This window comes from Schistocerca piceifrons, chromosome 11, assembly GCF_021461385.2.
Source record: "Schistocerca piceifrons isolate TAMUIC-IGC-003096 chromosome 11, iqSchPice1.1, whole genome shotgun sequence".
Classification (NCBI taxonomy): domain Eukaryota; kingdom Metazoa; phylum Arthropoda; class Insecta; order Orthoptera; family Acrididae; genus Schistocerca; species Schistocerca piceifrons.
In genome coordinates this window covers 12,699,497-12,716,144 of record NC_060148.1, presented here as the reverse complement: position 1 = coordinate 12,716,144, position 16,648 = coordinate 12,699,497, and the positions used below count along the sequence as shown (strand labels likewise).

The 16,648-nt window shown below is 42.8% G+C and overlaps 1 protein-coding gene across 1 annotated transcript in view; it reads right to left on the bottom strand.

Moving 5' to 3' along the window:
• Positions 1–16,648, bottom strand: part of LOC124720217 — a 108,933-nt gene that overhangs the window by 14,644 nt on the left and 77,641 nt on the right. Inside the window, exon 8 of the mRNA XM_047245538.1 lies at positions 10,806–11,144. Coding sequence (XP_047101494.1) covers positions 10,806–11,144 — 339 coding nt within the window. The remainder of the gene's footprint in view (positions 1–10,805; positions 11,145–16,648) is intronic.

Genomic DNA, 16,648 nt, shown 5'->3' with positions numbered 1-16,648 from the left:
AATTAAATTGCAGCAACTGAATATTTCTGACAAGCACTATCACAAATTTCACTGCTGTGCTGAACATTTCATGGGTTCTCTATAGAAAAGCCAACTGGATGTGAAATTTCTCTAGAATAATCACACTTTTTGGCATTGTTATTCCATAACCTGTAATCTATGAAATAACTAAAATAAATATGAAAAAGTAACCTTGAAACTTTGTCATTTTTAGCATCCATTTCTCTTTATGATATATGAAACACAAATGTGCCAGTAAAATTTTAAATAATAGCATACATGACTAATCTTCTGGGCCCTAAATTTTTCTAACAAGGGAACCTCCCCATCGCACCCCCCTCAGATTTAGTTATAAGTTGGCACAGTGGATAGGCCTTGAAAAACTGAACACAGATCAATTGCGAAAACAGGAAGAAGTTGTGTAGAACTGTGAAAAAATAAGCAAAATATACAAACTGAGTAGTCCAAGGGAAGATAAGCAACAATAAGGACAATAAGAACGCAGGAGCGCCGTGGTCTCGTGGTAACGTGAGCAGCTGCGGAACGAAAGGTCCTAGGTTTAAATCTTCCATCAAGTGTAAATTTTAATTTCTGATTTTCAGTTTATGTGACAAACTCTTATGTTTTCATCACTTTTTTGGGAGTGATTATCACATCCACAAGAAAACCTAAATCGGGCAAGGTAGAAGAATCTTTTTACCCATTCGCCAAGTGTACAAGTTAGGTGGGTCGAAACATATTCCTGTCATGTGACGCACATGCCGTCACCAGTGTCGTATAGAATATATCAGATGTGTTTTCCTGTGGAGGAATCGGTTGACCTATGACCTTACGATCAAATGTTTTCTGTTCCCATTGGAGAGGCACGTCCTTTCGTCTACTAATCGCACGGTTTTGCAGTGCGGTCGCAAAACACAGACACTAAACTTATTACAGTGAACAGAGATGTCAATGAACGAACGGACAGATAGTAACTATGCAAAAATAAAGAAAGTAAAATTTTCAGTCGAGGGAAGACTTGAACCAAGGATCTCTCGTTCAGCAGCTGCTCACGCTACAACGGGACCACGGCGCTTCTAAGCACACTTCGTCCATGATGTTTTTTATGTGGCCCATGGACTACTCAGTTTGTATATTTTGCTTATTTTTTCACAGTTCCACACAACTTCTTCCTGTTTTCTCAATTGATCTGTGTTCAGTTTATCAAGGCCTATCCACTGTGCCAACTTATAACTAAATCTGAGGGGGGTGCGATGGGGAGGTTCCCTTGTAAGTAGCTGGTACTCAAAGTTATGTTTTGACTGAGAATTGAATGCACTGTGGTTTAAGAAATTCATCACACATTCTCACGCACAACAAGTTCTGAGAATGCAAATATGGAGCACAGTATTGTTTGGTATGAATCATGGACTGTGGGGAAACCAGGAAAAAAGATTATCAAAATGTCTGAGATGCAGTGCTACAGATGAATGTCGAAAATTACAGGGTGGCACACGAAATGTGTTACCATTTGGTTTTGAATATAAACTTTATTGTCAATACAATTTGAAAGGAACATATACTACAATGAAGAGCCGTCCATGGAGATTTGTTCTAACTCAGTACATGCTCAATATGTCCACAATTTCCTTCAAACGAACACTGAAGTTAGTGATTACCCTACGGCATATGTCTTCCGTAATTTCACTGCAAGCTTGAAGAATAAGTCTTCTGAGCTCCATTAAATCACGTTGACGTTTCGGGAAAATTTTTTCCTTTGGGTACCCCCAAAGAAAAAAGTCATGCGGATTGAGGTCTGGAATATTGGGGGGCCAATTTTGTCCGTCATTGAAGCGACCTGGAAACCTGAGTGAAATGATCCGCATGTCGAAATGCTCGTGTAAAAACTCCAACAGTCCAGACCTCAATCCACGTGACATATTTCTTTGGGGGTACGTAAAGGAAAAAATTTTCCCAAAACGTCCACATGATTTAATGGAGCTCAGAAGACTTATTCTTCAAGCTTGCAGTGAAATTATGGAAGACATGTGCCGTAGGGTAATCAGTAACTTCAGTGTTCGTTTGAAGGAAGTTAGGAAATGAAATGGTGGACATATTGAGCATGTGCTGAGTTAGAACAAATCTCTATGGACGGCTCTTCATTGTAGTATATGTTCCTTTCAGATTGTATTGACAATAAAGTTTATATTCAAAAACAAAGTGGTAACACATTTCGTGCGCCACCCTGTAGTTGGACTGATAAGATATGAAATGATTAGATTCTATGTAGAACTGGTGAAGAAAGGAAAATATGGATAGGACTGACAAGACGAAATGACAGAATGATAGTACTTATTGAGACATCAGGGAATAGCATGCACAGTACTAGAAGGAGCTGCAGAGGGTGAAAACCGTAGAGGAAGACAGAGATTGGAATACATCCAGCAAATAATTGAAGGAGTAGGTTGCAAGTGCTACTCTGAGATGAAGAGGTTAGCACAGGAAAGGAATTCGTGGCGGGCTCAATCAAACCAATCAGAAGACAGGTGACTCAATAAATAAATAAATATGAGCAGACTTGTGGTCATGCAACAAATCAGTACAAATTTTACAGAATGCTGAATACACACTTCATAAACAAAAAGAGCTGAAAATTAATAAAAATGAAGAAAATTTGTGAACGAGTATAGGAATAAACAACACAGTATAAAGAAAAATTCTCAACTACAATGAGGAACTTCTGTACAGAATATAAGGAGTGTGCCACACAAAGAAACATTTCAACCCAGATTTTGTATGTCAATTGTTGCAGTTTAGACAGAGGGCAGGATAGAAGGTGCAGAGAGGGCAAGGGATAAGTAGCAGAAAGGAGAGAAATAAAAGAAATTAATAGACTGGGTGTGGCGGTGAAATGACGGCCTCGTTGTGCTGGAATGGGAACGTGGAGGGGGCTGGATGGGTGAAGACAGTGACTAATGAAGGTCGAGGCCAGGAGGGTTATGGGAACATAGGATGTATTGCAGGGAAAGTACCCACCTGCGCAGTTCAGAAAGGCTGGTGTCGGTGGGAAGGATCCGTATGGCACAGGCTGTGAAGCAGTCACTGAGATGAGGGGTATCGTGTTTGGCAGCGTGTTCAGCAACAGGGTGGTCCACTTGTTTCTCGGCCACAGTTTGTCGCTGGACGTTCATGCGGACAGACACAGCTTGTTGGTTGTCGTGCCTACATAGAATGCCGCACCTTCTCTCCTATCCTCTGTCTAAACTGCAACACTTCACTCTCCGCCACTCCCACCATACTATCCCTTCCCCTCCCTCCCACAGCCTCCTCCTTACCCCCACCAATCTACATCTACATACATACTCCGCAATCCACCATACGCTGTGTGGCGGAGGGTGCCTCGTACCACAACTAACATCTTCTCTCCCTGTCCCAATCCCAAACACAACGAGGGAAAAACGACTGCCTATAAGCCTCTGTATGAGCCCTAATCCCTCTTATCTTATATTTGTGGTCTTTCGGGAAATGGCAGTAAAATTGTACTGCAAGCAGCCTCAAATGCTGGTTCTCAGTAGCAGTAGCAATTCTCGAAAAGATCGCCTCCTTTCCTCCAGAGACTCCCACCCGAGTTCCTGAAGCATTTCCGTAACACTCGCGTGATGATCAAACCTACCAGTAACAAATCTAGCAGCCCGCCTCTGAATTGCTTCTATGTCCTCCCTCAATCCGACCTGATAGGGATCCCAAACGTTTGAGCAGTACTCGAGAATAGGTCGTATCAGTGTTTTATAAGCGGTCTCCTTTACAGATGAACCACATCTTCCCAAAATTTCACCAATAAACCGAAGACGACTATCCGCATTCCCCACAACATGCTTGTCTCACTTCATATCGCTCTGCAATGTTACGCCCAAATATTTAATCGGCGTGACTGTGCCGAGCACTACACTACTAATGGAGTATTCAAAGATTACGGGATTCTTTCTCCTATTCATCTGCATTAATTTACATTTGTCTATATTTAGAGTTAGCTGCCATTCTTTACACCAATCACAAATCCTGTCCGAGTCATCTCGTATCCTCCTACAGTCACTCAACGACGACACCTTCCCGTACACCACATCATCGTCAGCAAACAGCAGCACATTGCTGTCCACCCTATCCAAAAGATCATTTATGTAGATAGAAAACAACAGCGGACCTACCACACTCCCCTGGGACACTCCAGATGATACCCTCACCTCCAATGAACACTCACCATAGAGGACAACGTACTGGGTCCTATTACTTAGGAAGTCTTCGAGCCACTCACATATTTGGGAACCAATCCCATATGCTCGTACCCAGTCGCTACTGCCATCATGCACTGGTGCTGCTGCTCGCAGTGTGGTCCCAGCTCTCTCAGACTGCAGATGTGTATGTGTGTGTGTGTGTGTGTGTGTGTGTGTGTGTGTGTGTGTGTGTGTGTGTACTGCTGACAAAGGTCCTTAACTGCCGAAAGCTATAATTGTGTGAATCTTTTTGTTGTGCCTATCGCGACTCAGCATCTCCGCTATATGGTGAGTAGCAACTTTCCTTCTCTGGTATTGTTACATTCCATCCTGGATTTTCCATTGCTGGATTTACAAATCCACAGATGTACATCATACACTATTGCTCACTGTAGTAGCCTTTATTCTCAATACACTATGTGAGCCAAAGCACGAGTTTTCTGATACCTACACTATGTGATCAAAAGCATCTGGACACCCCCAAAAACATACGTTTTTCATATTAGGTGCATTGTGCTGCCACCTACTGCCAGGTACTCCACATGAGCGGCCTCTGTAGTCATTAGACAACGTGAGAGAACAGAATGGGGCGCTCCACGGAACTCACGGACTTGAAATGTGGTCAGGTGATTGGGTGTCACTTGTGTCATACGTCTGCACGCGAGATTTCCACACTCCTAAACATCCCTAGGTCCACTGTTTCCGATGATATAGTGAAATGGAAACGTACAGCACAAAAGCGTACAGGCCGATCTCGTCTGTTGACTGACAGAGACTGCCGACAGTTGGAGAGGGCCGTAATGCGTAATAGGCAGACATCTATCCAGACCATCAAACAGGAATTCCAAAATGCATCATGATCCACTACAAGTACAATGACAGTTAGGCAGGAGGTGAGAAAACTTGGGTTTCATGGTCGAGTGGATGCTCATAAGCCACACATCACACCAGTAAGTGGCAAACGACGCCTCATTCGGTGTAAGGAGTGTAAACATTGGACAATCGAACTGTGGTAAAACATTGTGTGGAGTGAGAAATCACGGGACACAATGTGGCGATCTGATGGCAGGATGTGGGTATGGCGAATGCCCGGTGAACATCACCTGCCAGCGTATGTAGTGCCAACACTAAAATTCGGAGGCGGTGGTCTTATGATGCGGTCGCGTTTTTCATGGAGAGGGTGGCACTCCTTGTTGGTTTGCGTGGCACTATCACAGCACAGTCAAACATTGATATTCTAAACACTTTCTTGCTTCCCACTGTTAAAGAGCAATTTGTGGATGGCGATTGCATCTTTCAACACGATCGAGACGGCCTGTGGCGGAGTGGTTACACGACACTAACATCCCTGTAATGGACTGGCCTGCACAGAGTCCTGACCTGAATCCTAAAGAACGCCTCTGGGATGTTTTGCAACCCCGACTTCGTGCCAGGCCTCACGACCGAATTTGATTCCTCTGCTCAGTGCAGCACTCCGTGAAGAATGGGCTGCCATTCCCCAAGAAACCTTCCTGCACCTCATTGAATGTATGCCTGCGAGAGTGGAAGCTGTCATCGACGCTAAGGGTGGTCCGACACCGTATTGAATGCCAGCATTACCGATGGAGGGTCCCACAAATTTGAAAGTCATTTCCAGCCAGGTGTTCGGATACTGTTGATCACATAGTGTAACATAAGAAAACACCTCTGTTCCTCTCCTTGGCCCTCTGTTTGTTGGGAGACTGAAGCTCATCCTAGGTAGAAAACTCTTTTTCTACACGTAAACAAGTTTAGAGAGGTAAAAGGATGAAAATCTAAAAGTGGCTGACCAAGACTGTGAGCTGGGTGGTTGGTGATGTTCCATCTGAATGAATCCAAGAGTTGCTTTGAGGCTTTAGCTGTGTGAGAACGTGTATTATCGTGTGACAAGCACACTCCCTTTGTTGAAATTTCCCGTCTATTCTTCGTTGTCCGCTGCAGGGTTTTTTAAAGGTTATTCAGTACCAGACAGCACCCTGCTGAGGCAAATATTTAACAGGGAGAACCCCCGTACGGTCGCAAAGGAAAGAGGCCTCGCCTTTTCTGGCTGAGACAGTGGTTTATTTCACTGACGGCGAGGAGGGATGTAGCCACTGTATTGATTGTCTTCTCATCTCACGGATATAGCTGGCCACCAGTCAAGGTATAATAAAGAAACTGATCATCTTCCAGTTCAGAACGCTCAAGAAATTCTCGTAGACGTGATCCTGTTGAGTTTGTGTTCATCTGTGAGCTCTTTTGGTAGCCTTCACACACAAAATTTTTGAAAAACAAGTATATCAGTAAAGATTTCACACAGAAGACAATTACAGGTTCTGGAATCATTGTGTTCATCTCATCCAAAATCAATTGACTATCACGACATACCACTTCTTTGGTCTCGTTCACCACTCTGTCAGGCACTAATGAGGAATGCCCACTTCTTTGTTAATCATGAACATTCGTTGCGCCAGCCTTAGCCCTTTCGTGGGCAAAATTATTGAGCAGTTTTTTTTAATGAATGGAGAGCAGGTAGTAGTCAACAGACAGGTATATTTATCATACAGAATATCAAATTTGCTCCAACTGTGAAAGTGAGGTTACACAACAAGGTGGGAAGTATTCTTCCCACTGCCCTTCCTTGGAGTTAAATGAGAAAAACATCTTTTTCAATATATCTCATATTTATTTGATAAATTTACTTCTCTTGTTACAATGATTGTTCACAATTACTTGCCATGAAATTTTCTGAAACATGGGTCTACGCAAAGTGGTATTTGACAATATGTACAAACACAGCAAGTGCTCTTTTCCGCAGCTTTGGTACTACAATGAGGGCAGGTGCAGTAGGTTTCTCCTAAAATGGGTCGATGCTCCCCTACAGCCACGTGACGAAAATCTTCAGGTACTTTACCCCTCTTTGCCAGAAAGACAGGTTTTTTTGTCCACGCCTTTTTTGGGACGAGAAACCAGCGATCAATTGTCTGGTTATATGGATCCTGTATGTGAGCTGATCGGGGTGCCCACTTTCTCTTCTACTTATTTTCCACAGGATAAAATTGTTCACTGGTGTAATGTCAACCAGGAAATAAAATGTTCTGTGCCACCACTTTACAGAACGTCTGCCAATAGCATACCTCTCTCGTAATTGATCAGACTTATCGACACCACCCATTATTTTGCTGTATTCTGCCACAACTTCAGGACAAGATATCTCTGTACTAGCACCATCCTTGTTTTTCCTTTTCACTGTGGCTGTTTCTCAAGGGTCATGAATTGAGGACAGGAAAGTGACTGGACAGTTTTCCATCCATTTTACTGCAGAAATGGGTCCTTTTGTTTCAAACCGGAATTCTCCTCGTTCCAATTTTATGTCTTCCTTCATAAATTTGGGTAAATCGAAAGTATTTACCTTATACTATAGCTTTGAGGGGAAGAAAAAAAAAATCACAAAATGTCGCGCAAACAGCACTGAAAGGCTCCTCCACAGAGCAACACTCAGCTATACAATACCTCTGCGTGAAGGTACAGCAAAAACGGCAGGAACTTCCGACTGGAAGCAGTACCCTATACTGTTCACTAGCTGGTAGCTAGAGGTCTGCGCGGATGCAGATATCCGCGGTATTTGTTACTTGGCGGATAAAATCGCGACCGGCGCGGAAATCCGCGGGTCATCTGAGGATAATGAGCAAGGCATCTGCCCAGTACGTATGTCACAATGTTAGTTGAAAACTTCAAGTCTGTTGACATTCTTGGAATCTCGCAGGGCCCGGGCAGAGCGGATGTCTCTTGTCCTCAGCCCCTGGCTCGACCGTGTCTTTTGTGTGGCCTGTGAAGCGCTCTCTGGGGGGCAAACCTGCCCACTGTCTACCAGGCAGGTGCCCGTTGCAATTCTCCGCTGCCTTCAGTTAGCGCCTTGTAGTGACCGAGTGACAACGTGCATCGTAGCAAATATCAGTGAGAGTTCTTTCTTCAAATGAACACCATATCGATGGATACAATTTCGTGTAAGGTGAAAAAAGGTGATTTTACTTTAGTGAAGGAAAACAAACTGAAATCGCCAATTTGGAAAAAATTCGGATACGTATTTGATGGCAACGAAAAGATAAAAGATATAGTGGCTTGTTTTGGATGTAAAAAAGTATATTCCTACACTGGACATAAAATTGGAACTTCAAATTTGCTAAAACATTCGTGTGAGGCTGGACAAAGTAGCATAATTACTTATTTAAATACCGAGACAGAGGTTAAAGTTCCTGAAGTTCCGCCAAATTTGAAGACAGAGCGGTGTCACGGCGGGCCTTGTAATTAATTACAAGTGGGACTTCAAACTACGGCTCACGACCACCAACAAGTTGTGACTGCGATAGCCCGTGAAAGATTATTCTGATCACATTGAAAACTTACAAAATATTCAAGTCATCAAAAGTAATAATGTGTCTTTTAATTTACCAGCCAATTAGTAAAGATAAGAGCTGAAATTCGTAACAATATTGAACATTTTAACTGTAACTCGGTATTGCTTAACAGGGAACAGTGCCTAAGATTTGAAGGAGAAGGAGGAGGAGGAGGAGATTAGTGTTTAACGTCCCGTCGACAACGAGGTCATTAGAGACGGAGCGCCACAAGACGTGGTGGTGGTGGTGGTTGTTGGGAAAGGGGGGGGGGGGGGGGGAAGAAGACAGCCAACAACAATGATCTGGTCATTTTCAGTGTCACAAAGAGCAGTTACCACGATATGATTATATTTTTTGAAAGATTTCTTGATGCCTTCAGCTGCCATTCTCTATCTTTCCTGTACGATTGTACAATTTCAGCCTAGGCCATTTTCAAGGATTTTACGGATGATGTTTTAGTACCAGATTATGTCATATACATCGTTGCTCCTACATCTACATCTACATGATTACTCTGCAATTCACATTAAAGTGCTTGGCAGAGGGTTCATCGAACCACAATCATATTATCTCCCTACCATTCCACTCTCGAACAGCGCGCGGGAAAAACGAACACCTAAACCTTTCTGTTTGAGCTCTGATTTCTCTTATTTTATTTTGATGACCATTCCTACCTATGTAGGTTGGGCTCAACAAACTATTTTCGCATTTGGAAGAGAAACTTGGTGACTGAAATTTCGTAAATAGATCTCGCCGCGACGAAAAATGTCTTTGCTTTAATGACTTCCATCCCAACTCGCGTATCATATCTGCCACACTCTCTCCCCTATTACGCGATAATACAAAACGAGCTGCCCTTTTTTGGACCCTTTCGATGTCCTCCGTCAATCCCACCTGGTAAGGATCCCACACCGCGCAGCAATATTCTAACAGAGGACGAACGAGTGTAGTGTAAGCTGTCTCTTTAGTGGACTTGTTGCATCTTCTAAGTGTCCTGCCAATGAAACGCAACCTTTGGCTCGCCTTCCCCACAATATTATCTATGTGGTCTTTCCAACTGAAGCTGTTCTTAATTTTAACACCCAGGTACTTGGTTTAAATGACAGCCTCGAGAACTGGACTATTTATCGACTAATCGAATTCCAACGGATTTCTTTTGGAACTCGTGTGGATCACCTCACACTTTTCGTTATTTAGCGTCAACTGCCACCTGCCACACCATACAGCAATCTTTTCTAAATCGCTTTGCAGCTGATACTGGTCTTCGGATGACCTTACTAGACGGTAAATTACAGCATCATCTGCGAACAACCTAAGAGAACTGCTCACATTGTCACCCAGGTCATTTGTATAGATCAGGAACAGCAGAGGTCCCAGGATGCTTCCCTGGGGAACACCTGATATCACTTCAGTTTTACTCGATGATTTGCCGTCTATTACTACGAACTGTGACCTTCCTGACAGGAAATGATGAATCCAGTCGCACAACTGAGACGATACTCCATAGGCCCGCAGCTTTATTAGAAGTCGCTTGTGAGGAACGGTGTCAAAAGCTTTCCGGAAATCTAGAAATACGGAATCAACTTGAGATACCCTGCCGATAGCGGCCATTACTTCGTGCGAATGAAGAGCTAGCTGCCTTGCACAAGAACGATGTTTTCTGAAACCGTGCTGATTACGTATCAATAGATCGTTCCCTTCGAGGTGATTCATAATGTTTGAATACAATATATGCTCCAAAACCCTACTGCAAACCGACGTCAATGATATAGGTCTGTAGTTCGATGGATTACTCCTACTACCCTTCTTAAACACTGGTGCGACCTGCGCAATTTTCCAATCTGTAGGTACAGATCTATCGGTGAGCGAGCGGTTGTATATGATTGCTCCTATGACTTCATGTTACGCTCATAAAACAATTTCAGAAAATTCATCGCAGCTGCGGACCCTATCGCACTGAAAGGTAAGATTATAGTTGACAAGTGAATGATATGGAGAATTACGTCAAACCCTCATATGGTTGATGACCAAAACAATACCAACTTATGCCTACCATATGTGTAAGGTATCATGGGAAGCACCAAACTATTGTGACATATATTAAAAATGTTGTAATACATTTTCATGCAGGGGCTTATCGGTTTGCATAAGTGCTACCAACCTGTCTGGTGAATGTGCTATGGCCATAGCAGCAAGCATCACATAGCAGAATGGTGGCTTCGTGTTGGCAGTACTGGCTGAGCCGGCATCCCCACGGCGCTGCTCTTCGGTTGCTCCGCCGGCAGCACTGCACACGGTGGTTCCCCCACCATTGGTACAGTCGTCTCTGCCACCGGACACAGTTGGAGATGCAGTTGGAGTGTCGCTCACAGATGATGTTGCGTCTGATGCCGAGAAGTCCCAACTGCGGTCACTGCGAGGGTGGGACGAATTGGGGGCGTCCTTTCCAGGGTTCCCAACACCGGAGACTGACACGGTTGTGGAGGTTGGGGTGGCAGTGCTGTCCCAATGCAACAAAGAGTTAAATGGTTAAAGATATGTGGTGCTCTATATTGGTTAAAGAAAGACAGTTAATACAGGATGGGACGGTGAATGGGAAACTTCAGCACAGGCAGGAGAACATACGGAGATCTCCTTAGGTAACTTGCCTGTGAATGCCTGGAAAAATAGTAACAATTTTCATAAAGTTTACACAAATCTAACTAAAAAATGTGAAGTCTTACTACGATGAAAATTGTAGGACAATACGAGTGTTTCTTGCTGAACATTTTCATATATAATTACCCACGCTAGTTCTCACACTGACATCACTATATTTTTTTGTGAAGATGAGTAAATTACATTTTTATATACTGTTCCATACTAGGAATCTATGCACTGAATTATTACTTAGATGCTTGAAACTTTTAAACACATATTAACAACATCTGTACCTAAACAGCAGACTACAATCATGTCATTTCAGCCACAAGTTTTTATTCTAGAAATCTTTACATTTGATCATCAAAATCAAGGTTAATCTTTTATAATTAATCAGTATTTATCTTCCTTCCTGTCTGTACTCTTCTTCCCTCGAAATAGTAGCCCAAAACACCCTCAAGAATTTCAGGACTCTAGCTCCAATAGATATTTTGTGCATAAAATAAACATGTCAGGAAATTTGATTCTCTGAAAATTCAGTTCAAACTCATATTTGATCTATGACTTGTCTCCGCTGTTTCTAATACACTCCAGTTGTACAATTTTCCTGGTGTACATGTTCCTGATCTTCTCTCTTCCTTTTTTTGTTTTCCTTGTTGTTCTGTTATTTTTAGATGCCTCAAGGACCCACTTTTCTGCTTTGGCCACTCTAATGTATTAAGCACAGAATATATTCCTAGCAACTCTAAAACACCTGCTAACTGCCCCACATTAAAACAAATTATAGGCATAATAACTTTTGAGAGTGAGAAAATAGCAGCAACTCAAGTTACAGAAAAGTTTTTGGAAAACAACACTCGAGGACCGAACATATACAAAGGAAACATATAAGAGCTTCGCAAAGTGAGTATTCTAACAGGGCTGTAAACACGGGAAACAGTTGTTTACAGTATGTTTCTCGGATAACAGTCTAATGACAGCGTCGTCATGTGAAAGGAGAGGGAAAATGGGTCTGGGCACACATTGACCTTTTAGTTGGTTTTTAAACAACTCCCTGATGTCCAATTTAGTTCTTTTAACTACCATTTTGTTTTTTTTTTTTTTTTTAAAAACCTCTTAAATACTGAGGTAGGGTGAAACATAAAACATAAATTTTTTTTTAAGGAAATTCACAGGCAAGTTACCTTAGGATCAGGGGGAGAGAAAAAAAATGAGGCTTTCTTCTCCGATTGTGAAGAGAGAGACTGCACCTGATTGGTCACAGACCATGTGCTATTTGTACAGTTGTGTCTGTGGCAGGGTACGTAATCCGTAGCACAAGTTGTGGGACTGTGCACACCACAAAGCAGCAGCAGGCGACAGTCCCGAGGCATTTTGACATCGAGTTCCAAAGCAGCACTGAGGAACGAGGTGACTCGGCACACTTTGGATGAAACTGCAGCCTCAATATACGAGAAGGGCGAGGACTTCACACAGAATTCAACCACAAGTCAGGATGCCAGCAGCCCAACAAGACAACCTGCCGCATAAATCGGTTCAAAATTCAAATGGCTCTGAGCACTATGCGAATTAACTTCTGAGGTCATCAGTCCCCTAGAACTAAGAACTACTTAAACCTAACTAACCTAAGGACATCATACACATCCGTGCCCGAGGCAGGATTCAAACCTGTGACTGTAGCGGTCGGGCGGTTCCAAACCGGAGTGCCTAGAACCACTCGGCCACAACGGCCAGCGCATAAATGGCGGAAAGGCAGTTGAAATAAGTGATCACTGAGTGAAACGATTTTCAAGACTGTGTATCACGCTGGTGTGAGTGATCACGGCAAAGTGGAGATTCTAAGGTGTTACAGCCAATTACGGAATCAATTTCCACAGAGTCAGTGCAATGTCCTACGGTGGAGTAATCCGGCAAGCAATGGCCGCGGACTGGGGTACTTCTGAGGACAGATCCAGTAGTAGTGGAGGCAATCTTCTGCGAAGAAAAACCCCAGGAGAATTTCCCCTACTTAAGCTCTACACTACTGAAAAGATTAGTGAAATCAATATTAGTGTTATTGATGTTGAGAAACAACTGAAATCATTAAGAACTGAACAAAGCCCCACGGCCCCAGTGCAATCAATATCAGATTCTATATTGAATTTGTGGCTAAGTTAGACCCTCTCCCAACTGTATTCTATTACAGATCCCTCGAACTAAAAACCACGCCCAGTAGTTGGAAGAAAGCACAGGTCACACACATCTATAAAGAAGGGTAGTAGAAGTGATTTACAAACCTATCGTCCAATATCCTTCACATCGATTCGTTATCGAATCTTAGAACATATTCTTTACACAAATATAATGAGATATCTCGAACAGACTGACCACCTCAATGGAAAGCAGCACGGATTCCAAAAACACTGATCATGTGAGATTCAACTCTCACTTTTCTCATATGATATGCTGAAAGCTGTGGATCAAGGCAGTCAGTTAGATGCAGTGCTGCTCAATTTTAAAAAAGTACTTGACTCAGTATCACACCTACACTTACTGTCAAAAGTACAATCAGACGGGTTTCAAGTGAAATCTGTGACCGGACGGACTTTTCGGCAGGGAGAACGCAGCACGTTATTTTGGACGGAGCATCATCGTCAGATGTAGAAGTAACTTCAGCTGTGCCTCAGCGAAGTGTGTTGGGACCCTTGCTGTTCATATTGTGTAATAATGACCTTGCAGACAATATTATTAGTTACCTCAGACATTTTGCAAGTGATGCAGTTGTTGTTGTTGTTGTCTTCAGTCCTGAGACTGGTTTGATGCAGCTCTCCATGCTACTCTATCCTGTGCAAGCTGCTTCATCTCCCAGTACCTACTGCAACCTACATCCTTCTGAATCTGCTTAGTGTATTCATCTCTTGGTCTCCCTCTACGATTTTTACCCTCCACACTGCCCTCCAATACTAAATTGGTGATCCCTTGATGCCTCAGAACATGTCCTACCAACCGATCCCTTCTTCTGGTCAAGTTGTGCCACAAACTTCTCTTCTCCCCAATCCTATTCAATACTTCCTCATTAGTTATGTGATCTACCCATCTAATCTTCAGTATTCTTCTGTGGCACCACATTTCGAAAGCTTCTATTCTCTTCTTGCCCATACTATTTATCGTCCATGTTTCACTTCCATACATGGCTACACTCCATACAAATACTTTCAGAAAGGACTTCCTGACACTTAAATCTATACTCGATGTTAACAAATTTCTCTTCTCCAGAAACGCGTTCCATGCCATTGCCAGTCTACATTTTATATCCTCTCTACTTCGACCATCATCAGTTATTTTGCTCCCCAAATAGCAAAACTCCTTTACTACTTTAAGTGTCTCATTTCCTAATCTAATTCCCTCAGCATCACCCGACTTAATTAGACTACATTCCATTATCCTTGTTTTGCTTTTGTTGATGTTCATCTTATATCCTCCTTTCAAGACACTGTCCGTGCCATTCAACTGCCCTTGCAAGTCCTTTGCTGTCTCTGACAGAATTACAATGTCATCGGCGAACCTCAAAGTTTTTATTTCTTCTCCATGAATTGTAATACCTACTCCGAATTTTTCTTTTGTTTCCTTTATTGCTTGCTCAATATACAGATTGAACAACATCGGGGAGAGGCTACAACCATGTCTTACTCCCTTCCCAACCACTGCTTCCCTTTCATGTCCCTCGACTCTTATAACTGCCATCTGGTTTCTGTACAAATTGTAAATAGCCTTTTGCTCCCTGTATTTTACCCCTGCCACCTTTAGAATTTGAAAGAGAGTATTCCAGTCAACATTGTCAAAAGCTTTCTTCAAGTCTACAAATGCTAGAAACATAGGTTTGCCCTTCCTTAATCTTTCTTCTAAGATAAGTCGTAAGGTCAGTATTGCCTCACGTGTTCCAGTGTTTCTACGGAATCCAAACTGATCTTCCCCGAGGTCGGCTTCTACTAGTTTTTCCATTCGTCTGTAAAGATTTCGTGTTAGTATTTTGCAGATGCAGTTATCTATAAGAAACTGCTATCTGAAAGTAGCTGCATAAATATTCAGTCAGTTCTTGATAAGATTTCAGAGTTATGCAAGACTTGATGACTTGCTTACAACTCTCTCCACACACACACACACACACACACACACACACACACACACACACACACACAGAAAACACAGTCTTCTATGACTACAGTACTGTTCGAACTGGCCAACAAGTACAAATACTTGGCTGTAACATTTTGTAGGGATGTGAAATGGAATGGTCACATTGGCTCAGACATGTGTGAAGCAGGAGATAGATGTCGGTTTCTTGGTAGAATACCGGAGAAGTGCAATCAGTCTACAAAGGAGATCGCTTGCAAATCACTTGTGCGGCCCATTCTAGAATATTGGTCTCGTGTTTGGGGCCCATACAAAGTAGGGCTAACAGGGGATATTGAACGTATACAGAGAAGGGCAGCACGAAAAGTCACAGATTTGTTTGATCCACGAGAGAATGTCACAGAGATACTGAAGGAACTGACATGGTAGTCTCCTGAAGATAGACGCAAACTATCCTGAGAAAGTCTATTAAAAAACTTCCCAGAACTGGGTTTAAATGATTACTCTAGGAACGCACTGCAATCCCCTACATATCGGTTACATAGGGCTCGTGAGGATATCAGTATAGTTATTGCATGCAGAGAGCCATTCAAATTATCATTCTTTCTGTAAGTGAATGGAACCACTGCCGGTCCCAAGTCCGGGGCCTCATTTCACAAGTGATGAGGAAGGAGGAGGGGGAGGAGTAACACCTCGTTAAATAATCTGGGTCCATCTGGCTCCGGATGGTAGCAGCCTGTAAGGACCCCTGCCTAGGGTTACTAAGTGAAACCTGGTCAACGGTCTCAAAGGCGGAAGAGCAAGTTCAGATTCCCAATGGCGGAGAGAGCGGAAGAACTACCCCCAGGACTCACAATCTTGGTTGTACATTTTGTGGCCTTTGGGCCACACCCAAAATAACTTTCATCAATCATGGAAGTGTGTGATGTAAACTATTTTACCCCAGGTGGACGATCCACCGTACTCCAGTACGTCAGCAGACATTCGGATTCTGGGGAGTCTGCAACATTGCACAAAGACAAGTCAGAGTGTCTTGGAATCTCATCCAAATTTCAATATAGGCAATCAACGTACCTAGCAACTTTCAATGCAAACTCATTGTTGAAAACCGGAAAACTAAAACATCTAACAGATACGCTAAAGAACCACAACATACTCATAACAGCCATTCGAGAGACACGATACATGGATACAGATACCTTCGATTCCGAAGGTTTTAGGATATACAAAGGGAAAGTGGGACCGAGAGTA